This window comes from Leucoraja erinacea, chromosome 24, assembly GCF_028641065.1.
Source record: "Leucoraja erinacea ecotype New England chromosome 24, Leri_hhj_1, whole genome shotgun sequence".
Classification (NCBI taxonomy): domain Eukaryota; kingdom Metazoa; phylum Chordata; class Chondrichthyes; order Rajiformes; family Rajidae; genus Leucoraja; species Leucoraja erinaceus.
The window spans coordinates 18186917-18210711 of record NC_073400.1 but is presented as its reverse complement, the minus strand read 5'-3'; the positions used below and the strand labels follow the sequence as shown (position 1 = coordinate 18210711).

The 23795-nt window shown below is 44.2% G+C and overlaps 1 protein-coding gene across 2 annotated transcripts in view; it reads right to left on the bottom strand.

Annotated features, from left to right (window-relative positions):
• The window catches only part of LOC129708696 (copine-8-like), a 268617-nt gene extending 245558 nt beyond the window's left edge, over positions 1-23059 (bottom strand). The window contains exon 1 of one of the 2 annotated variants that reach the window (XM_055654624.1): positions 22391-23059. In XM_055654624.1, the coding sequence (XP_055510599.1) occupies positions 22391-22533 (143 nt within the window). In that variant the 5' untranslated portion in view covers positions 22534-23059. The remainder of the gene's footprint in view (positions 1-22390) is intronic. The other variant, XM_055654623.1, reaches the window with a different exon arrangement.
• Positions 23060-23795: the final 736 nt, after the last annotated feature.

The window sequence follows — 23795 nt, the reverse complement described above, 5'->3', positions numbered from 1 at the left end:
AATGCAAATAGTATTTTAACCGCCACCAGAACTGACAACAAAGAGCAAATATCTCCGAAAAAGAAAATCTAAATTTCTCCAAACTGAAGATTTTTCTTTCTAATGAGACCCAGATGCCAGAATAAATCAAATATGTCACAGGCTTCTGTTTAAAAAGTATATATACATTTGGAGAATCCGCACATCCATTTTGTTGATACAAATAATTATATTGAAATCAGTCATCACCTAGAATAAAATAAAGTGCTGAAGCACAGTGTGTCAGGCAGCATCTATGGAGGAAATCTTAGACCTATGTGTCTTCATTCCTAGAAGAAACATTGATTTGCCCATTTTACAAAATAGTGGACAATATCCCTTCTTCTTCTTGCGTATGGCGTGCACAGCCTAAAGTTGTAGTACAGGTTGATTGCATTCATTGAAACAGGGCGGATCACATGAAGGTTGCAATCTCCAATATCTGATATATATCTATATCTATATCTTATTACATTTGTTGTACCACTTCATTTTTTGAGCTTTATATCTGATATTGATGCAAGAATTATCACAATTTATTTTTTAATAAATTGCTTGCTTAGTTGGATTCTGAGCTAGTGGAAATAACAATGGAATATTAGCCTGGTATTAATATAAATGGTATAAAAGATAAGAATTATTAAGGAATCATCCTTGAATAATAGCAATCACTATCATGTCAATATATTTAATTAAAGCAACCTCATGCGTCTACATTTTAGCCCAAGGGTTCTCGACCTGGGGTAAATTTACCACCCATAGTCAGGAATGAACCTAGTTCTCTGACGCTGCAAAGCAGCAACTCTACTGCTGCACCACTCTATCTATTATACTTGAGTTTGGCTTGATTGTACCCATGTACAGTATCCAATCAGTTTGGTTAGCTTTCAAAACAAAGCTTTTCACTGCATCTCAGTACACATGACAATAATAAGCTTAAATCTACTGCTCCCATTGTCAATTCTGAAAGGGTTCCATATCAGTCAACCGTTTATATAATTTAAATAGACTTTTGTAACTGGTAGCTATTAATAGAATAGAATAGAATAGTTTCTTTATTGTCATTGTAACATGAACCATGTACAACGAAATTTAAAAATGTCAGCTAGTCAGTGCACCATTCAAACATTTCTAAAAGCTAACGATACATACAAAGTAAAATATTAAAAGATAAACAACTAAATAAATATCACGAAAATAGCACGCATAAACACCCAACCCTCCATCCTTCTGTCGATTTCACAGTGTACCACAGTCCCTTAGTATGTCTCGCCCCTGCGTTCCTTGGCGGCTACATTTAGTGCTTTTATAGCAGTGGGGTAAAAACTGTTTTTTAGTCTGTTCGTCCTTGTCTTTGTAGACCTGTACCGTCTGCCTGACGGCAACAGTTCAAACAGGGAGTGTCAGGGGTGGGAAATGTCCTTTATGATACTCTGGGATTTTTTGGTGCAGCGGGAACTGTGTAAGTCCTCCAAGGTAAGGAGAGGGCAGCCGACAATCCTCTGGGCGTTGTCAATGGCCCTCTGGAGCGCTTTCCTCTGAGCCGCTGTGCAGCTGGTGTACCACACGCATACACAGTATGTTAGTATGCTCTCAATGGAGCACCGATAAAAGGACAGCAGCAGTCTCTGAGTGATGTTGTTCTTCCTGAGCACCCTCAGGAAGTGCAGTCTCTGCTGGACCTTTTTCAGCAGCGCAGTGGTGTTCACGCTCCACGTCAGGTTCTCCTCAATATGGATTCCCAGGAAGCGGAAATCCACCGCCCTCTCTACACAGTCCTCTCTGATAGTCAATGGTACCATGTCCGTTTTATTCTTCTTAATGCCCATAGAAAAGGATTTAATCAATTTTATTAAGGAAAATTCCACAATATCTGTTCTATTTATTGTGGAAGAGTTCTGCTTTTGCTCAAGTCCTACTTCAAAACATTCTCTCATCCAGAAACGTTGTAGTGACCCGACAGGTTTGTTCCAAGCTACATTTGGTCATGCATTCAAAATACGCAGCATTCATCCCGATGGGAACATGCTTCTGTCACCTCCACCACTTGCCGTACTGTTCCGATACAACTTATTTGGGAACAAAAAAAAAGAACCATTTCAGAAATTTCACTTTCACTTGGAGATAGAATGTAGATCGGCACAGGAACAGGAACAGGCCCTTCAGCCCACAATGTCCGTGCTGAACAGGATAAACTAATCTCTGCTGGCACATAATCCACATACACTATTTCAACGTCCCTTAAACACCACTATCATATCTGCCTCCACTACCCCACCTAACTCCTCTAGTATCTTTGCCTAGCAATGCGTTCCAGGCACCCACCACCCTCCGTGTAAAAAAAAGCCTCACCTGCACATCTCCTTTAAACTTTGCTTTCTCCTTAAAGATATTCTTTCCAAAACCATTTCCTTTCACATCTCAACATCCGCAACTGCAACTTAGAATAATATTGTTCTCTCTCTTCCCACTTTTTCATTGCATTCTTGGCTTTCCATAACATTCTCAAAGATATAGTCCCAATTTGGGAATTAGATGTTTTTTCCCCAATGACCTTATGGTAACACATCACTAAGACATTGCCAGGACCTGGTGTATTGTGTTCCATTTTGGTCACCCTGCCGACCAATGCTATTGTGAAAAGTCATTGAGGTGGAAAGAGTGCAAAGAAAATTACCAAGGATGTTGCCGGAATTTGACGGACTGAACTATAGGGGCTTTATTCTTTGGAGCTCAGGAGGCTGAGGGGTGATCTTATACAGGTGTAAAAATTCATGAGGGCTATAGAGAGAATACATGTCCAGTCTTTTCCCCAGAGTAGGGGAATTAAGAACTATAGGGTAAAAGTTTAAGGGGAGAAGAGCAAATGACTTTTTTGCACAATTATTTTACTTCTACAAAAGCCAGGTGTGCAAAGCCACCTAGCATTTAGAACACGTATATACTAAATAAATTGCTAGACAAAATATTAAGCTTGCATAAGAAATTGATGAATTTTGTGTCAGACGTGGCACGGGGGCGGCACAGTGGTGGAGCCGCCGCCTCATGGCGCAAGAGACCTGGGTTCGATCCTGATCTCGGGTGCCACCTGTGTGGAGTTTGCATGTTCTGTGAGTGACCACATGGGTTTCCTCGTGGCGCTCTGGTTTCCTCCCACATCCCAAAGACGTGCGGGTTTGTATGTTAATTGGTCCTCTGTAAAATTGCCTCTAGTGTGCAGGACGGGATAGCAATGAACCCGTTAGTGCAAACAGGTGATCGATGGACAGCATGGACACAGTGGGCCGAATGGCCAGTTTCCAAGATGCATCTCTAAATGATTCCAAGAAATCTTCCTCTAGAACATGCTACCTGGGCTGGAATGAAACATCTTATCTTTGCCTGAATTTATCAACTCTAGCCTGATGCTGGTGTTATGCATGGTGCTTGGGAATGTGCAAGAGAGAGATAGCCACAGGTTTTTATTCCGCCTAGCTTTGGTGAAGCTACAGATTAGGGCAGGAGGATAGAAGGGGATTTGCTAACTATGGTGAAGAAATCCTGTACTTTTGAAAAATACATCACAAGAATGAATTTCCAGCCAGGTGTGTTGATGGTCACTTTCCAGAACCTACAGGAATCCAAGCATAAAAAAAGCTGGCATTCAGGTGTGGCAGGCAGATATGATTTGTTTTTTTCCTCTTGGATTTAACCCCTTAAAGTGAAGATAACTTGGCAGGAGAATCTGGTTCCTTTCAGACGATAGGTATCCAGGAGCAAGATCAGAAGATGATATTTAATGAATGCTTTAATGTTGATCTTGGAAACCTCAGTCAATAAGTCCATCTGACCCTTATGTTGATCCAGTAAAGCTGGAAATACTCAGGAGGTTAGTCAGGATCTGAAGCTTCTTCTTCGTGCGTGCACAGCCTAAAGTTGAATTGAATTTCCTTTATTGTCATTCAGACCTTTCAGTCTGAACGAAACGTTGTGGGACAACTTGTTGTATTTGATCTTATTTGATTGTGCACGCCAGGTTGATTGCATTCGTCTAAACAGAACGGGCCACGTGAAGGTTGCAATCTCCCACCCAGGATATGAAACGAGAGATAGAAACGATTATGAAAATTCAAGATGGCTGAAGTAGCGGACAGAGGAGAGGATTGGTGCCAGTGAGCGTGCTGGGGACTCACCTCACACGGGGCACGGAGGCTGAACGGTGGTTGTGTGAGGCGAGGAGGCGGCGCGTTCGTAGGTCTCGGTATTGGTGGAGTGGGCCACTGGAGGCCTTGCATGAGCCTGGGGCTCAATTTGATCGGGCGCCACTCCAAGAGGCCAAGAGCATGGATCAGACACGGGCTGCAGTGGCACGGAGCGGTGGAGGACACCGATAACTTCGCAAAGCCAGGCTGGCCCCTGCAACTCTGACCCAGTGCTGTCGCCAGGGCAATAGGCCTTTATGGCCAAGATTTTTAACAACTTAAGTTTGAAGGATACAAGATGGCACTGGAACCATTGTGACTCATGTGTGTTGGCTCAGTGTAATCTCCTATTCTTACACTTCTACGGCAATATGATTGTGCTTATGTATAGTAAAATTGTTACTGAAATGTATGGAGAAATAAGTTTCACCATACCTAGGTACACGTGACAATAAAGATCCATTGTTTAGGTTTCACATCAATGAACATCTTAAATTGAACCAGTAACCATTGTTTGAGTCACAGATTGTGGCACAATGACAGAGTTGCTGCCTTACAGTGTCAGAGACCTGGGTTCAATCCTGACCATGGATGCTGTCTGTATGAAGTTTGTATGTTCTCCTTGTGACTGCCTGGGTTTTCTCCGGGTGCTCTGGTTTCTTCCCACGTCCTAAAGGCATACAAGTTTGTTGGTTTTGGTTTAAAAAAGGGATCTGTCCCTAGTGTGTAGGATAGTTCTAATGTAAAGGGTGATTGCTGTTCGGTGAGGACTCGGTGGGCCTGTTTCCACTGCATGTCTAAAGATATTTCCGGACTGGCTACACAACTCCATCACATTTTTGTTTTTGTTTCAGCTTCACTGCATCAGCAGAAATTGTAATTGGCATCAGCAAAGAGGCTCTATTCTGATTCTCTTCCCCAGACCTTCTCCCATCAGATGGGTGCAGATCCTTCTCTGGAGAGGGCAGGCAAAGAGTCATTACCCTCTCGTGCCATCTTTACCCACAATAGACCTGATGCACTACAATGCCAGGAACTATACTCTGAATCTTCCCCTTTGCTCTACCCATTGTACTTGAGATTTGTTTAATTGTATTTATGTACAATATTCTCATGTTATTCTCCCCACAATTACCAAACTCCGCCAGACTCAGGAACAGCTTCTTCCCATCTGTTAAGAGGCTTCTGCACGGTCCTTCCATAAGCGAGGGTGCTGTCCGATTCGCCGCTACCCCATTGCAGACATTGGACTTTGTCTGTTGAACCGATGCACTACAATGTGTAGAACTATATTCTGCTCTGTATCTTCCACGTTGCTCCATCTATTGTACTTATGTTTGACTCTATTGTACCATGTCTGGTATATCTGATCCGTTTGGATAGCACACAAAAGCTTTTCACTGTACCGTAATACATGACAATAAATCTAAACCCAACCAGTGAGCTTTGTTACTGACCAAGACTAAATTATTTCAAATTACAGCAGCCGTTTTGAAAGTAGATTCATAAGCAAAGACGATTAGCTTTAAAATATTTTCGTTTTTTTTTTTTACTGTGGATCTTTTAGTAACCCATATATGACAGAGAGCATCACTATTCTTAAAGCACAAAAGCAGGTCTACTCTTGGGAAAATCGGCACAATCGTTTTGAATATTTTATTTTAGTTTATTGTCACATAGACTTACAGTGAAAAGCTTTTTTGTTGCGTGCTATCCAGTCAGCAGAAAGACTATAGATGATTGCAATCAAACCGTCCAGTGTACAAATACAGGATAAAGGGAATAACGGATAGTGAAATGCTACTGTTGCAGTTAAGGTTGGCAACTTTCTCGCTCCCAAATAAGGGACGAAAGGTTAAAATACAGGATAAATTCCCGATGGCCATTCGTTGACCGACTTGGCCGTGGCTGGGTTGGCCCGGGTGCTGGGCTGCACACAAAGCCCAGCCTGCGGGCCAGCTGAGGAGTTTTGAGCCAGGCCGTGCGCAAAGTCAGGCACCCCACCAACAGAAGGAATGGTGGTGTCGGCGGCAAGCAATGGTCTGAAGGTCAGACAGCTGGCCGGGCTGCCGACCAAAGGGGCCCATGGGTGAGGCACTGCTGATGCTGCATTATATCAGGATGGGTGAGGCGGGGCTGGATGCGGCACTCCGACCCGACAGTCCCTCTGACCCGAGTAGTAGCAGTCAAATACTGGATGTCCCAGCTAATACAGGACAGTTGGCAACCCTAGTTGGAGTAGAGGTTTAAAAGAGTGATACGATTGTAATGAGGAATTGCAGACCCACTTCTGGGACCAGCATGCAGAGAATTACTTGGCTTGTACGGCATCTTAATTAGGTGCGATATATTCGAATACATTAAAAACTTGAATAATAATAGGGAATTGTATGTGTGTTCATTATGCAGTTATATTGAAAATTATCGAAATAACCTAAATATATTTTTTGCGAAAAATATAATTAAAGTTACAACAGACATTTTTTAAAACGCCTCATGTTATTTAAAGTGCTTATGTTGTAATTCTTTTTTTAATTTAAGCTTGTGGTAAAACCCAAGAACAATATTTCTGCCCCAAAGCTAGTTCTCTGGAAATATGGGGAAGAAACAAAGAAATCCAATTAGTCATTTCTGGCAAGGGTCAGTATGCAGCAAAACTGAAATGCACAGTATTTTACCCAGAGTAACGGAATCAAGAACCAGAGGTCATAGGTGTAAGGTGGGGGGGGGGGGGGTGGGGGGGGGGGGGGGGGGGGGGGGGGGGGGGGGGTTTAAAATCAGAACCCGAGGGGGCAACGTTTTCCACAGAGGGTGGTGAGTATATGGAATGAACTGCCACAGGAGGTAGTTGAGGCAGGTAATATAACAACATTTAAGAGATATTTGGACATGTACAAGGATAGGAAAGCTTTAGAGCTCCGTGGATTGTCACCTTGTCGTAGTGGAGAAGCTTGCGTGGTCCGGAGATCCTGAGAGCGATGCCGTCTGGAGCTATGCTACTGGTAGGGCCACACCCATGGTGGTAAGGTCGAGGGGGAGGTCCATGACAAAGATTCAGATTCAACGGTGGAACAGGCGATGATGTGGGATTGGACTTGTCAGTGTACAGTCACAGCGGTTGGGAGACAACGAAATGCAGCAGAAAAAGGCCCCGGAGGGGATTCCATGCCATGGACAGAAGATCTGCAATCCAACCTGTCTGCCCTCAACGTTAAAAACAGGCATGCACAGGATCCTCCATAGAGAGGACAGTCATTAGTTCGAGCGACCACGATGAGAGGGATATGGGCCAAACGCAGGCAGGTGGGACTTGTGTGGATGGGGCATCTTGCTTGGCAATGGACAAGTGGGGTGAAGGGCCCATTTCTGTACTGTATGAATCTATGACTATATCTTTCCCCAAGATATCAAGAAACAATAAACAAACAGCAGCAGACAATTAGCACAAATCTGTGTCAAAACAGACAGTAATGTAGACAGAGTGGAAGCAACATTAAGGTGGGCAAGAATACAAAGTTGCAGTGAAATAAAGTAATAAATCACTCCAGTCAAACTAGATGCGGTGACATTTAAAAATAAGAACAGCAATAGCAATGGAAGTAAGAGATCAGTCAAATGCCATGAGATGGGAATGTTATAGAGTCAGTCATACAGCATGGAAACAGGCCCATCGGCCCAACTTGCCCGCGCTAACCAACATGCTCCATCTACACTAGTCTCACAGTGATAGAGTTGCTGCCTTACAGCGCCAGAGACCCAGGTTCGATCCTGACTACGGGTGCTGTCTGTGCAGAGTTTGAACGTTTTCCCCGTGACAACGCGGGTTGTCTCTGGGTGCTCCGGTTTCCTCCCGCATTCAATAGATGTGCAGGTTTGTAGCTTAATTGGCTTCAGTAAAATTGTTCCTAGTTGTTGGATAGAACTAGCGTCCAGGGAGATTGCTTGTTGGTACGGTCTCGGTGGGCCGAAGGGCCTGTTTCCACGCTATATCTCTAAACTAAAACTATTAAATTCTCACTTGTTGCAGGTTTTCAGGACCATTAATACAATCACACAATTAAATATGTAAAATTTACCATCTAATAAATAATAATCAGTAAAACTGGGTAACCAGACCACAATAGTAGAGAACTCATCCAAATAGCTGCCTGCATTTGGCTCATATCTCTTTAAACTATTCCTGTCCAAATATATCCGTCTATGTAGCCATGAGACCCCAGTATCTGCATTTTCTTGTGTTTAGTTTAATTTAAGTTCAGAGATGCAGCCTGGAAACAAAACATTCGGCCCACGTCGACCATTGATCACCCATTCAGACAAGTTCTACTATATCCCACTTTCTCATCCACCCCCCAATACACCAGGGGCAATTTACAGAGGGCCAATAAACCTACAACCCAGCATGGCTTTAGGATGTGGGAGGAAACCTGCACACCCAGAAGAAACCCGCACAGTCACAAGGAGAACGTGCAAACTCCACGTACCGAGGAGCAACCAGGAGGTCAGGATCAAACTCTGGTCTTTGGCACAGAAGCAGCAGCTCTACCTGCTGCACCACTGTAACAGTGTCTCCACCTGTGCAATTTTTGCTCCACAGTAAAATGCCAATAGATCCAATTTCTAGGAAAGCATGTTGCTAACACAATATAATACACACACACACGATGTAGCATGATAAATATATTGCTCAATGAACAATATTGATCTCTATTCATTTTATATTAACATAAGATAAAAACTTGATTCAATTACATGATGCACCGAATGATATTAATCAAATATCAAAACTTTGCATTTAATCTGTGGATAATTTCTGATCCACACCATCCATTTAGACGTCAGTATTTACATTGTCAAGACCATTGCTCAGCATTGTGAATTACATTTGTACAGCCTATCCAAAACATTAGTGCCTGCAGTCAACTTTTAATTATATGTTACTCTGCCAACATTTACAATTGTAAATATTTCTAATTACACACCCATCCACTGCCAGCAATTACACAGACTCAGTTTTAAGTTGTCCAACCATGCAATCTGTACTAGAGGCATCCGTGTGTGGCAACAAACTCAAAATATTTCAAGAGTCACGGGTGTTTCATTAACATATGCCCTGAAATGGAACAATGAAACTCTTACTAACAGCAGCATAATAGATATGCAAACAGCCCAATCACAAACTTCTGTGCATTTTATTCTATTGATCACTTGTCAAACAAAAATCAAAATCATATGATAAGAGAACAGATTATTTTAATCCGATTCCAAATTCAGTTTCGGCTCAATTGTGAACTCAATTGTGTCTCAATTATATGGCGATACTGCCAGAGATTTTGATGCTTTCTTTACAGGCAACAGAATTGGCATAAAATCTTCCTCATCGTACGATTTTCCATTGCATGCTTTACAGCTCCAGAGACCTGGGTTCGATCCTGACTACGGGTGCTGTCTGTACGAAGTTTGTGCATTCTCCCCGTGACCGCGCGGGTTTCCCCCAGGTGCTCCATCTTCCTCCCACACTCCAAAGATGCCCAGAGTTCATCGGCTAATTTGACTTTGGCAAAAGCTGTAAATTGTTCCTAGTGTGTCAGTTAGTGCTTGCGTACGGCGGGGTCACTGGTCGGCACGGACTCTGTCATCCACACCATATCTCTAGACTAAAATCTCCAAAAAATAACTGTTCAGTTCCGTTTAATTTGTCTATGTAGATTAACACAGGGTCAACTGTACAATTAAATGTGTTTGACAAGACAACCGGTCATCTCGGCAATGATATTACATGGATAAAATTAAGGTTAAAGAAAGATAAAAATGACATTGGTAGATAAAAGACAATAATAAATAAAATAATCAACATATATGATGCGTTTATGAGTTCAGAGGCCTGGTGGCATGATGAAAAAACTGTTCTTAAGTCTGGTGGTGCGTGCAGCCATGCTACTGTATTGTCTGCCTGGCGGTAACAAGGAGAACAGTCTGCGTGCTGGGTGCCTGTGGTCCTTGATGATGCTGTGTGCCTTCCGCAGGCACCACCGGTGGAAAATGTCCTGAATGGCCGGGAGACAGTTGCCAGTGATGTGCTGTGCTGCCTTCACCACTCTCTGTAGTGATTTGGGGCAGAACAGTTCCCGTACCAGACTATGAGAGCCCTCTCGATGGTGCAACTGTAGAGGTTTGTGATGATGCTGGCATTCATGCCAAACTTCCTCAGTCTTCTCAGGAAAAAGAGCCGCTGGCGGGTTACTTAGTTACTGTGTCCGTGTGCAGTGTTCAAGAGAGGTCCTCAGTGATGTGCACATCGAGGAACTTGAAGCTGCTGACCTTTTCAACCGCAGAATCACCGATGTGGATGGGGAAGTGTCCACTCCCCTGCTGTCTCCTGTAGTCCACAATCATCTCTTTAGTTTTGCTGACATTGAGAGAGAGAGAGATTATTTTCCTGGCACCAGCTGTTTAGTGTCTTTACCTCCTCTCTACATTTTGCAGATACATTTTGATGTGATTTAAAGTTTAAATTTTATGTCTGACAATGACATGGTACATAAGACGGCACCTTTTTACAAACAGTATCCATCTGAAGAAGGGTCTCGACCCGAAACGTTGCCCATTTCCTTCGCTCCATAGATGCTGCCTCACCCGCTGAGTTTCGCCAGCATTTTTGTCTACCTACGATTTCCAGCATCTGCAGTTCCTTCTTAAACACCTTGTTAAATGTTCAGTAGCTAACGCAATCCTAGTTGTAAAACTAGTACAATTGTCCCACTGACTGCATTCAAGACTGAGTTATAACCTCTGGTTGGAGGATATCTAAAGACTTTATCACCTCCGGACAAAAGGAAAAAAATCAAGCTACATCGATTAGGAAAAAAATGTTGATCAATGTACATTTTTGGAAGAATTTTATGGACCTCTTTATAATGGATTTTGATTACAGCAGGTGGATCTACTTTGTGTCTTACTTTGGTATAAACCTACTGAACATCACCGGCAGACCAGACTGCCAACACCACCCCCGGCCTGCTTCCCCACCCATGCCTGCCGCCAACACCACCTGTCTTGCTGTATCGAGACAGACCTTAGAGCTTTGTAGCTCAGAGCAGGCAAGGCTTTGTTTTACTGTTTCAGCTGAGAAAAGGCATCTCCATCAGTGCACTTCTTGCTTAACCTACATTTTATTGTTGTGGTCTCTGCACACGAAGTGCCATATATTACGCTCGGTTATAGTGGACAATCAACAATATGGTGGCGCAGCAGTAAAGTTGCTGCCCGACAGCGCTTGCAGCGCCGGAGACCCGGATTAAATCCCTACGGGTGCTGTCTGTACGGAGTTTGTACGTTCTCCCCATGACATGCATGGGTTTTCTCAGAGATCGTCGGTTTCCTCCCACACTCCAAGGACCTACAGGTATGTAGGTAAATTGGCTTGGTAAATGTAACAATTGTCCCTAGTGTGTGTGGGATGGTTTTAATATGTGGGGATTGCTGGTCGGCGCGGACCCAGTGGGCCGAAGGGCCTGTTTCCACGCTGTATCGCCAAACTATAAAAATACCAGCCAACATTTCCCCCCCCTCTCCAGTCCATTATAACAAGGGATTTCAGTGTAACTACTGAATCTAAGTCTAAACAAATAGGTGTTTGAATTCATGCATCAACATTATCCATTAGCAGTGCACAGTTAATAAACATAAATGTCATGTTACAGGGCCCGGTACAGCATACTGGCTAATACCACACAAAATAAAACATGGGTTATAACTGATAAACATTAATTTAAGGAAAGTACAATTAAAATCAAGTGATGCTGATTGTTGTTACGGGTTGCCGATAGGTTTGTCCAGAGGGTGAATCTTATTCCTCAAGGTGTAATCAATCTGATGGATTGATTAAAGATAGTATAGATTTAATCCTGGGTCATTTAAACTACTTATTACAGGTACCGATATTCTTGGGCATTTTTCTTCATTGTCAGTTAGTTATCATTATGCTGGGAAGAAGTTAGGTTAATTCAAGACCAGAAATGAAAACACTGCAGGAAATGACTAACGCTAATGTTTTTTTGTCCCCAACTGTGATTTTGTCCCAAGCGTAAAAGATGCACGATAGCAAGTAAACTCATTTAGAAACACCCTATCAGAGGCAGGAACGGGCGCAGAAGGCTCGTTAACTCTTTCTGCTCTACACAATGGTAAATGACAACTATCAGTGCAAAACAGGCTTAGATTCCTAGCACACAAAAATAGCATTAGTACAGTGCCTTCCACATGGTAAATGGTGAAATGACGAGGGGAGGAGCTCATTGAAACCCTTTGAATAACAAAAGGCCACAGAGAGTGGATGTGGCAAGGACCTTCCCACTAATGGGAGAGTCTAAAACCAGAGGGCACAGCCTCAGGATAAAAGGAATGCAGATGAGGAGGGTAATAAATCTGTGGAATTCATTGCCAAAGACAGCGGCGGAGGCCATGTCTTGGTGTGTTTTTAAAAACGGAGATTGATGGGTTCTTGATCAGTAAAGGTGTCAACAGTTATGGGGCAAAGGCTGGAGAATGGGGTTAAGTGGGAAATATAGGCCAGCCATGATCAAATGCAGAATAGACTCGATGGGCCGAATGGCCTAATTCTCTTCCTCATGATGACCGCAATCACAATCCCAGCAAAATCAGATAGGATCAGTTGGGAAAGATCTGGACAGGAAGAAATGCAGGCTTTCATGATAAACTTAAACGATGAAAGAATTGAGGCAGAAAGATTTAGGGAGGAAATGCAGGTTCTTGAGAATGGCCATTAGTGGGGGAGCAATGAAAAAAATCATCAAAGCAGTGCAAGAACACAGACTCAAAGGGATACTGGGATAGAAAATACAACAGGAACTTCAGCCCATAATGTCCATGCCAAACATGATTCCAGTTTAACCTACCCTCCTCTGCCTTCACTTGATCCACATCATTCCCTGCATATGCATGTGCCTCTCCAGAAGCATTTTAAACACACATGCTGAGGAAACCCACATAGTCACAGGGAGAACATGCAAACTCTGCACAGATAACACCAGAGCATCAGGATCAAACCCGGGTCTCTGGCACTGTGAGGCAACAGCTCTGCCAGCATAATATCGATATTAAAATATATACAGAATATTGTTATTTCATGCAGGACAGATTCATAGAGTCACCAAAAATAAATTTCAAATTGCTATTGAATTACAATAGTATATATTTTAAATGCTTCTCTGTAGTGTGTGTCTTTGTACAATGTCACATGCAGGTGAAACTGGTTCATTTTGTTGCTTTTGTTAAAGAGAAAGTAGTGAGAACATCATTCATCTGCCTCTACCGTAACTGTATCACTCCAAGGCCAAAAACTAAGTATGAGGCAATTCATTTATATTCTACACCAGTAAGTGCAGGAGGAAAATAGAGGAACTGTGGAAAGCAAAGATGATCCAAAAACATATTAGTGAAGGCAAAAGATGCCAATAGACATTTTAGAGATACAGAACAAAAGCAAGTGGTTAATTTAAGTGAAGGGTGCTTAGGTTTATCATTGTCACTTGTGCAGCAGTACATTGAATAGCTTTGTTTTGCTTGCTATCAGATCAGATCAGAATATACTATAGATAAATAAAATCAAGTCAAGTAGAATAGGTAGGGAAAAGGGAAAAATACAGAGTGCAGAATATAGTTCTCAGCACTGTAGTGTATCAGCTTCATAGACAAACTGCAGTGTCCACAATGGGTCAGAGGAGAATCGGACAGTACCCCAGCTTATGGAAGGACCATTTACAAGCCTGATAACATGAGTGGGAAGATGCTGAATCTCTTGCACTGAGAAGCTCAGTCGTCGTTGAGGCCGCAACAACAGGAAAAACCGGGGTCAGGTGTGAATGAAAAGCGGTGGAGGAGTGCTGCTGCTGATGAAACTTGGTGCTGCTGCTGCTGTATTCATAACATTGAGACTTTTTTCTGCGGGTGGCGACTTCCTACAGGGTTGAAGAACCAATGTAGCTCCGGTGGGAGAGCCGAGGGCTCTAACACCACCCGGTGTTAGCTTACCAGGTCGGATGACTTTGACTCTCATCAGTGCTAGACATCACAACTTTTAAATGTAAAAGTGTCTGGGGTCTATTTGTGTGTAATGTACAGAAACGGCATTTCGTTTGGACCTCCAAAATACAATAAAACTCTTACTCTCTATTGGTCTTTACTAGTGCTGCTGATGACACTACGAGACACTGCAGGGTGGTCCCGACCCCAAAACGTCTCCAGAGATTCTGTTGAGTTACTCCAGGACTTAGAGTGCCTTTTTTGTTGGGAAACCAGTATCTGTAGTTACTTGTGTCTGCACAATGCTTTAGCCCAATATTGCTGTTGCATCTCCTTTCAATCCACTCCATACAACGGTGGTAGCCGGAACAGGGCGAATCCAGAACCAGGGGGTCACAGTTTAAGAATAAGGGGAAGGCCATTTAGGACAGAGATGAGGAAAAACTTGTTCACCCAGAGAGTTGTGAATCTGTGGAATTCTCTGTCACAGAAGGCAGTGGAGGCCAATTCATTGGGTATATTCAAGAGAGAGTTAGGCATAGCTCTTGGGGCTAATTGATTTAATGGATATGAGGAAAAAGCAGGAACAGGGCATTGATTCTGGATAATCAGCCATGACTATATTGAATGACGGTGCTAGCTCGTAGGACTGAATGGCCTTCTCCTGCACCTACTTGCTATTGTTTCTATGTTTAACACAATCGTCTTTGTTTACAGGGCTTCATCTGCACTATGGTGCAAAACGGCATATCGGAAGAAGTATGTGCTAGTGTTGGATAGGGTCCAGAGGGGGTTTAAGTGTATGGTCCCGGGATGATTTGGGTTAAAGTATAAGGAGTGATGATGGCTCTGGGCTTGTACTCGCTGGAGTTTAGAAAGATGATGGGGGATTTCATTGAAACTTATTGAATAATAAAAGGCCTAGATAGACTGATGCGAAGAGGATGTTTCCAGTAGTGGGAGAATCTAGAACCAGAGGGCACAGTCGCAGAATAAATGGATGTACATTTAGAATGGAGGCGGAGGAGGAATTTCTTTAGTCAGAGGATGGCGAATATGTGGAATTCGTTGCCACAGACAGCAGTGGAGGCCAAGTTATTGGATCTTTTTAAAGCAGGCATTGAAAACAGGAGGATGGGATTGAGAGGGAAAAATAGATCAGCCATGATTGAATGGCAGTGGGCCGAATGGCCTACTTCTGCTCATGTACCTTACGGTCTTGTAGTCTAACACTATGATGGACAGGTGCAATCTGACACAAACTAAATCTGGCAATTTTATCTTCCAGTGATCAGCCAGCTCAGTGAGTGAGCAACGCTTGGCTAAACATGAATCATCTCCTACAAGAAAGGATGAACTATTCTCCATCGCCACTGCATCACACGTCCCTAACACCCAGCTGGAATCTATTGGCCTGACGTTTGACTGGACCAGATATGATCACATCAGCCAGGAGCTTGCAGACTGCTACAGGAAGATGGCGGTGGTGGATGGAAGAGAGGATCGCTGTCAGTGAGCAGGCCGGTGTCTCATCTCCCACACCTTCAAAGTCGCTCTGGAGGTTCAGAGGTCGGCTGTGGGAGGCACCCTGGGGCACGGAGGCCGAGCGGTGGCCATGTGGGGCTAGGGGATGGCTGGTTCAAGTTGTCGCTGGAGTGGAGTGGGCCGCTGGAGGCCCTGCAGCAGCCTGGGGCTCAAGTAGATTAGCCACCACTCCAAGAGGCCGGACGCATGGATCGGACGCGTCCTGCAGCGGTGCGGGACATCAGCCAACATCGCCAGGCCAGGCTGACCCCTACAACTCCGAACCAGTGCCATCGCCAGGACAACGGGCCTCTAAGGCCAAATTAAGACTCTACATTTTTAACAACTTTGGTTTGGTCTGCAACGTGGGTGCAAGATGGCCCTGACGGCATCCCCGAAACGTGCTGGCGATTCTCTGTGCTGACTTGGTTCAATCTACTGTTCTTAAAGCCACCTCCATCGTGCCAGTGCCAAAACACTCCACTGCGGCAAGCCTCAAGCCAGTTGCACTTTACCCCCATCATCACCAATTTCGAGAGGCTGGTCCTGGATTCTGCATGGATCCCTATGTTTTTTGCAGGAGTACGGAGGATGCCATCTCAACGGCACTTCACTCCGCCCTCTCCCATGCAACAAACACTTAAAGATGCTGTTCATCGATTACAGCTTGCATCCAGGTCAAACATGATCACCAGAACTCGGTAAATCGACCCCCCTCCCTCTGCAACTGGATACTGGACTTTCTAACCAACAGACCCCACCTTTGAAGCACACCTCTTCAACCCTCACCCTGAACCGGCTCCCAGGGCTGCTGATATCAAAACTCACCTATGAGCAAACTCAAACACCTCTCAAGAATACAACGGTGATTGGCCTCATCAGCAACAACATATAGACTTTAGAGATGGTGCGCTGACAACACCTGGCCCTTAACGCAGAAACAGAGCTCCCTTCAGGAAGTCCAGAGGTGCCCACCACACCCCCATCCAGTCAGTGCTGACCAGTGATCACCCTTACACTAGCACGATCCTATACACTAAGGGGAGGGGTCATTTTACAATTTTACGGAAGCCACTTAGGCTACAAACCTGTCCATCTTTGGAGTGTGGGAGAAAACTGGAGCTTAATGATTTTATACACGATCAGGTTTCCTCTCAGCCCAACCAATGCACCGGAGAACCCTCCTACCACAGGGCGCTATCCAGCAGGTCGAGGAACAGCTTCTTTCCGGCCTCATCCATCCTCTGCCTCATAACTACTCTTATTATATTTTCTAATCCATGTCGACATCAGTACTAAATGCAATGTACTGTACACTGACAATGAGAAAAATTAGTTATCTGAAACAATATACTGTTCTTAGATTCAACCCAGGGCTAATTTATGATTCTGCAAAGAACTGGCTTTGACAGCTGCCCATGCAAATTTGAAGAACCTCTATTTTACTGCCCCACTCCAAAGGAACGGAGCACAGATAACAAATGCTGCCTCGCCAACAGTATCCATGGCACATATTATCACATTTTTATGTGATCGTTATGTCTTCGCAGTTCAGTACTCATCATTCCATCATAAACCTCGCTGCTAAATTACTTGCCAATTTATACATTACTCTTTTTACTCAATTTACACACAAAAGCACTACAGAGTCCTGTTAACATTCCTGCAGCCATGAATCTAAGCTCTCAATTCAGCAGTATTTTCAGGAAGATTTAATTTACAATTTAAAGGGCAGCACAGTGGTGCAGCAGGTAGGGTTGCAGCCTCACAGTGCCAGAGACCCGGGTTTGATCCTGACCTCCGGTGCTGTCTGTGTGGAGTTTGCTCGTTCGCCCTGTAACTGGGCGAGTTTCCTCCAGGTGGTCCAGTTTCCTCCCACATTCCAAAGACACGTGGGGTTGTAGGTTAATTGGCATCCGCAAATTGCCCCTAGTTGGTAGGGAGTGGATGAGAAAGTGGGATGCATATAATTAGCGTGAATGGGTGAATGATGGTTGGCGTGGACTCAGGGGGCTGAAGGGCCTGTTTCCGTGCTGTATCAAAACTATCTCAAAATGCTCCACTTAAAAAGCCCTCTAGTGTTTGATATTTCTATCCTGGAATCAAACCCAATCTAATAATTTTACGTACTTCTATCAGGTCTCCTCTCAACATCCGACATACCAGAGAAAATCTTATTTTGCTGCACATCATTCATCCGTTAACTAATTGCAACTTGACCAAGTCAGGAGGTTGGACTTTGTAAAGACCTTATTTGGCATTTGTCAAACATGGGGTAAATCCAGTTAAGTCATAGACATTTCCAGTAAGGTGTATTTAGATTTACAGTATTCTTTGCGATCTTATGTAGCACAGTGGTGGAATGACTTTGACCATCATTGGATTGGCAAATTCAGCATCCTTCTGTGCACCTTGATTGATGTGTGTACATCGGGACACACGGTGACCTCGGCACACAGAAGGTCGGTTTCAAGATGGCTTTACTTAAAATTAGAGAATTCAACGCTCATACCACTGGGTTGCAAGCTGCCCAAGCGAAATACGAGGGCTGCTCCTGCAATTTGGATGTGGCCTTGACAGTGGAGGCAGCCCAGGATAGAACTCTGTATGAAAATGGGAAGGAGAGTTAAAATGGTTGGCAACCAGGAGATCCTGTAGGCTAATAATCACCGAGTTAATGGTGAGCAAAGATCCCACAGCGGATCTTTAATGTCGAGTAACTAATCACTTCCAGAGATGTTGCCTGATCTGCTAAGTTACTCCTACACTTTATGTTCTATTGTGCTCCTTGTACAGTTCCATTTGTCCAGATAGCATGCAGAACAAGCTCTTCACTGTCTCAATGTATAAACTAATCTTCTATATCTTGGTGTAATGCCAATACAGTTTAAGATGCTATTAAAATGAAATAGCAAATTCAAAACCAAATAACATTAACTGCACCTCCACCTAATGGGGGAAACATGTGGAATGCATTTTGTAGAGGAAGAGACTGCAGATACTGGTTTAAACCAAAGATAGACATAAAAAGCTGGAGCAACTCAGAGGGACAGGCAGAATCTCTGGAGAGAAGCTAATCTCCTCAGAAGGGTCTCGACTCGAAACGTCACCCATTCCTTCTCTCCAGAGATGCAGCTTGTCCCGCTGAGTTACTTCAGCTTTTTGTGTCTACCTTAAGTGCATTTTGCACATTGATCACAGAGAGAGCAGGGAAAATCATTTCCTCAAGAACGAAGCACAAGCCTTTACACTGATTGAATGAATGTCAGAATGCCAAGTTGATCTGACTTCCTAAGTTGCAGAGAAAACATCTTTAAATTTTCCATACAGCATCCAGCCAGAAGCTTAAAACATTACAGTGAAATTTAATACACAACCCCATTCACAGAAAAATCTTCCACACCAAATAAAAACGCTGCACATGCTGGAAAACTGCAGTAAAGACAGAAGATGCTGAATGATTGTAAAAGCTAAGAGATAAATAGCCCAGAAAGTCAGGCAGCATCTTGGAAAGAGAAACGTTTTGTTTATTATCCAGTGTACCAAGATACAGTGAAAAGCTTTTTTTGTTGCATGCCATCCAGTCAGCAGAAAGACTATACATGGTTACAATCGAATCATCTAGTGTACTGATACAGGATAAAAGGATTAATGGGAATAAAGGGAATACTGCGAATAGTAGTTTTTTTATTCCAGTGGATGTGTATGCAGTTAAGTATTTTAGGTCGATGCGCCGAGTCGAATGTACAATTGTTAAAGTGCACTTTAACAATGCTAATATTTTTGAAGAATGATGGTGACAAGTGGCAGAATAGAATGTGACTCAATTTGTAAACTATCAGGCAAACCTCTGACTACATCTCCATTCACTGGTCCAAGGCAGTGAAGAAAACGAATGGCATGTTGGCCTTCATAACAAGAGGAGTTGAGTATAAGAGCAAAGAGGTCCTCCTGCAGTTGTACAGGGCCCTAGTGAGACCACACCTGGAGTATTGTGTGCAGTTTTGGTGTCCAAACTTGAGGAAGGGCATTCTTGCTATTGAGGGAGTGCAGCGTAGGTTCACTAGGTTAATTCCCGGGATGGCGGGACCGTCATATGTTGATAGATTGGAGCAGCTGGGCTTATGTTGAAAAAACGTCACGAGTTTACCGGATTTCCCGAGTACCTACCGTTAATCGTACGAGCCGCTACGAGACATCCACAAACTCCTACCGACCCGCTACAGACATTCTCCGAGTTCGAATCAGAGGAAAACTCAGAGAACTCTTGAACTACCTCGTACAGTGGGACTGGCCCTGTAGATAGAGCTCTTAGGGATAGCGGAGTTAAGGGATATGGGGAGAAGGCAGGAACGAGGTACTGATCGTGGATGGTCAGCCATGATCACATTGAATGGCGGTACTGGCTCGAAGGGCAGAATAGCCTACTCCTGCACATATTGTCTAAAACAAGAGCACCAATGCCACCATTTCCACTTTTATATTCCTTCCAGTCAGATCGAGCAAACCTTCATCAACGTGCATTAACTCCCACTGCACAGCCGGCGTTGCAATGAAGCAGAGTTCCAATTGTGTCTGGTACTTCTGATGGTCAAAACACAAAGTGCTGGAGGAACTCAGTAGGTCAGTCAGCATCTGGGAAGGGGATGGACAGATGATGTTTCGGGTCGGGACCCTCCGAATAGTGCATTCCATTCACGCAGTCCGAGCTGAAACGTCGCCTACCCCTGTTCCTGCAGAGACGCTGCGTGGTCCACCGAGTTCCTCAGCCACTTCGTCTCCCTTTGTGTAAACCCGCTCCTGTAGTTCCTTGTTTCTACTCTCCACAGATACTGCCTGGCCCGCTGAGTACCTCCAGTACTTTGTGTTTTGCTCAAGATTGTAGCGTCTACAATGTCTCCAATCAGACAAAGGAGGTGGTTGATGCAACGTGGAGTGCCAAAGAGGCCGAACGGTCCATTGAAACCCCTCCATCCCTGTCCGAACGGCGGCGAGTGGCCACACATCCGCGAGTGGCGAGGAAATTAATGGAAACTTACAAAGGAAGGGAATACAACGCTGATGGTTTCTCGTTGGAGGAACAATGATAGAAAAAAAACACACATGAAGATGGGGTGATATTGTTCATTAACAAGGACAAGTTAATTACTGACCGAGTGGAAACAGATGTTTTCAATCAACGTCTTAAAGAGGCGTTACAAGGAACTGCAGGTGCTGGTTTACAACAAAAAATGCTGGAGGAACTCAGCAGGTCAGGCAGCATCTGTGGAGAATATGAATGCGTTGGATGAATAGATAAGATCTGAAACGTGGCTTGACCCCGCTGAGTTACTCCAGCATTCTGTGTCTTTTTTTAAATATATGAAGAAGCACCTGCTGTTCCTTGCAACGCCTCTTTAGGACGATTGAAAAAAACAAATCTGCTCCGATTCAGTCACCAATTAACTTTTTGTTAATTAACCATCTTATTTCGACATCTTAAGGTTTTGCTTCTATAACTGAATACATTGTTAATCCAATAAGGAACTCTGGTTAGTTTTGGTTACGTTTAGGTTGTCCACTACTGGACATTGAGGGGCAGAGTCCGGCGGGGGCACCCCTCAAACAAGGGAAGGGATATCACCCCAGGGGGCCACAAGAGTAGCAACGGTGTCTGCAATATTCAAAGACAGGAGGGAACAGTGAGTGTGACACTATTGAATGTACAGAGAATAGACGAAGAATTTTACACTTTTTTATTTGCACATCGTTTTATTTTGAATTAAGTTATTATTATTTTTTAATAATTAGAAGGGTTCATGCTCTTGTTGGTCGGGCAGCATCTCAGGAGAACATGCATAGGTGGCGATTCAGGCCATATCTGGACATCCAACGCCACCCAGCAAATGTCTCCTATCTCCAGAGATGCTGCCTGACCCGCGAGTTACTCCAGCACTTTGTGTCTTTGGAGAATGGTCCCGACCCAAAACGTCACCTATGTTTGTTCTCCAGACATGCTGCCCGACCCGCTGAGTTACTCCAGTGTCGGTGTAAACAGGCACCTGCGTTTTTCTTTTTATTCCAATCGCTTGTGTATGGAGTATTTCGATGCGAGGACACGAGTTGAAAGTTGGGAGAGCCGAGAGGCTTTGCAAACAGATTAAATACTGACTGAAGCCGCCCAAATAGCCGAATGGTGCAGAGTAAACACCGCTATACAAGAGCCACTTGGACTCCCAGCTTCACGACGCTGCCTCACATGCTAATGTTTCCTGATTCGAGATATCACCACCGCTGGCTGCAACTCAAGTTAACATCGAATTTCCAGCTTGCGTTATTACACAATTAGACATTAACCAAAGGTTCAGCTAGGAACATAATGAAAGGCACTGTGTTACAGTAATTCTTAAACTATCCCCACGATATACAACGTGGATTTGCATTGTTAAAACTGTACATCTTGTTTTTAAAGTCTGAAGAAGGGTCTCGACCAGAAACGTCACCCATTCCTTCTAACCGGAGATGCTGCCTGTCCCGCTGAGTGACTCCAGCATTTTGAGTCTATCTTCTTTTTTTTTTAAAGAAAAACAAATGTACTTGGAAGCAGTTGCTTCGCCGGGACTACCGCCGCTCTGTCCGCTCACCTGCAAGACACGGTGATCTCCACTTTGGTGGCCGGGATGCTTCCTTGGATGGGGTCAAAATCGCTCACAGAAGCCATATCATCGAATTTGTCCATCGCGTCTTCCATCGGCATCCGATAATCCCAGGCTGGTTCTTCTAGCATGAACGCTACGGGGATGGGCGACTCTAGGAGTCGAGGGAGGGAGAGAGAGTTAAGGGCTACAAACCCTGCGACTGCCGCTGCGGCTGAACGCTAGTGCATTCGAATTATTGCAACGCAACCCTTCCCTCAGTCTAATTGCACGGCTCCGACGAAGCCTTAATTACAGGTTACGGGATGAACCCATACGCCCCGCCCTCGCTTCTAAAGATAACTTGCATTGCTTGTAGCAGTCGGCGCTCAGGAAGGCATGCGAAACCGACTAGTGAAGCATGATTAAACCCGAGGCGCACACACACACACGTTATTCCACTCCCCAAACCATTTTTACACTAACAGGGTCTCGCATGCCCGATGTCTCAGATCGGGAATTTCATTCATTCATCAGCAAGTGTACGGCGACGAGGCGACAGCCACTTTATCTAAATAAGCTGGGAATGGATGCACTATTTATCATCACCTCTCACCACAAGCTAGACAGCCCCACAGATTCCAGAACTAGTGTTGACATGGCAGTCATAGACACGTACAGCAGGGAAACAGACCGTTCGGCCCAACTTATCCATGCCGACCAACATGCCCCATCTACACTAGTCCCACTTGCCCGCGTTTGCCCCATATCCCTCTAAACATATCCAATCGGTGTACCTGTCCAAATGTCTCTTAAAAGTCGTAATAATGCTTGTCTCAACTACCCCCGCTGGCAGCGCGTTCCATCTACCCACCCAGTGTGAAAAAGTTGCCCCTCAGATTCCTACTAAATGTTCCCCTCTCTCACCTTAAACCTATGCGCTCTGGTTCATGATTCCCCTGCCCTGGGTAAAAGACTATGTACATTCATCCTATCCATCCCCCTCATGATTTTATACACCCATCTTTTAGATCACCCCCTCGGCCTCCAGCCTCAAAAGAATAAAGTCCTAGCCAGCCCAACGGCCAACAATGTTCTTCAATGTTATTTACTCCCGGTTCACCATTTTAAACCCTAAAGACAGGCTGATTGTGGTGGCAAATACGAATGTTGCAATGTAACCAGGTCTTATACCTGGATTAAGTGCATCAGATAAACCCATTATGGCCTTGGCAGCATGTTCAGCATAGACGGTGTGGGCCGAAGAGCTTGTTCCTGTACTGCACTGTTCTGCAGATAGACACAAAAAGCTGGAGTAACTCAGCGGGACCAGCAGCATCCCCGGAGAGAATGTTTTGGGTCGAGACCCTTCTTCAGAGTGTTCTACATTCAAATACTGTGATACCAAACCACT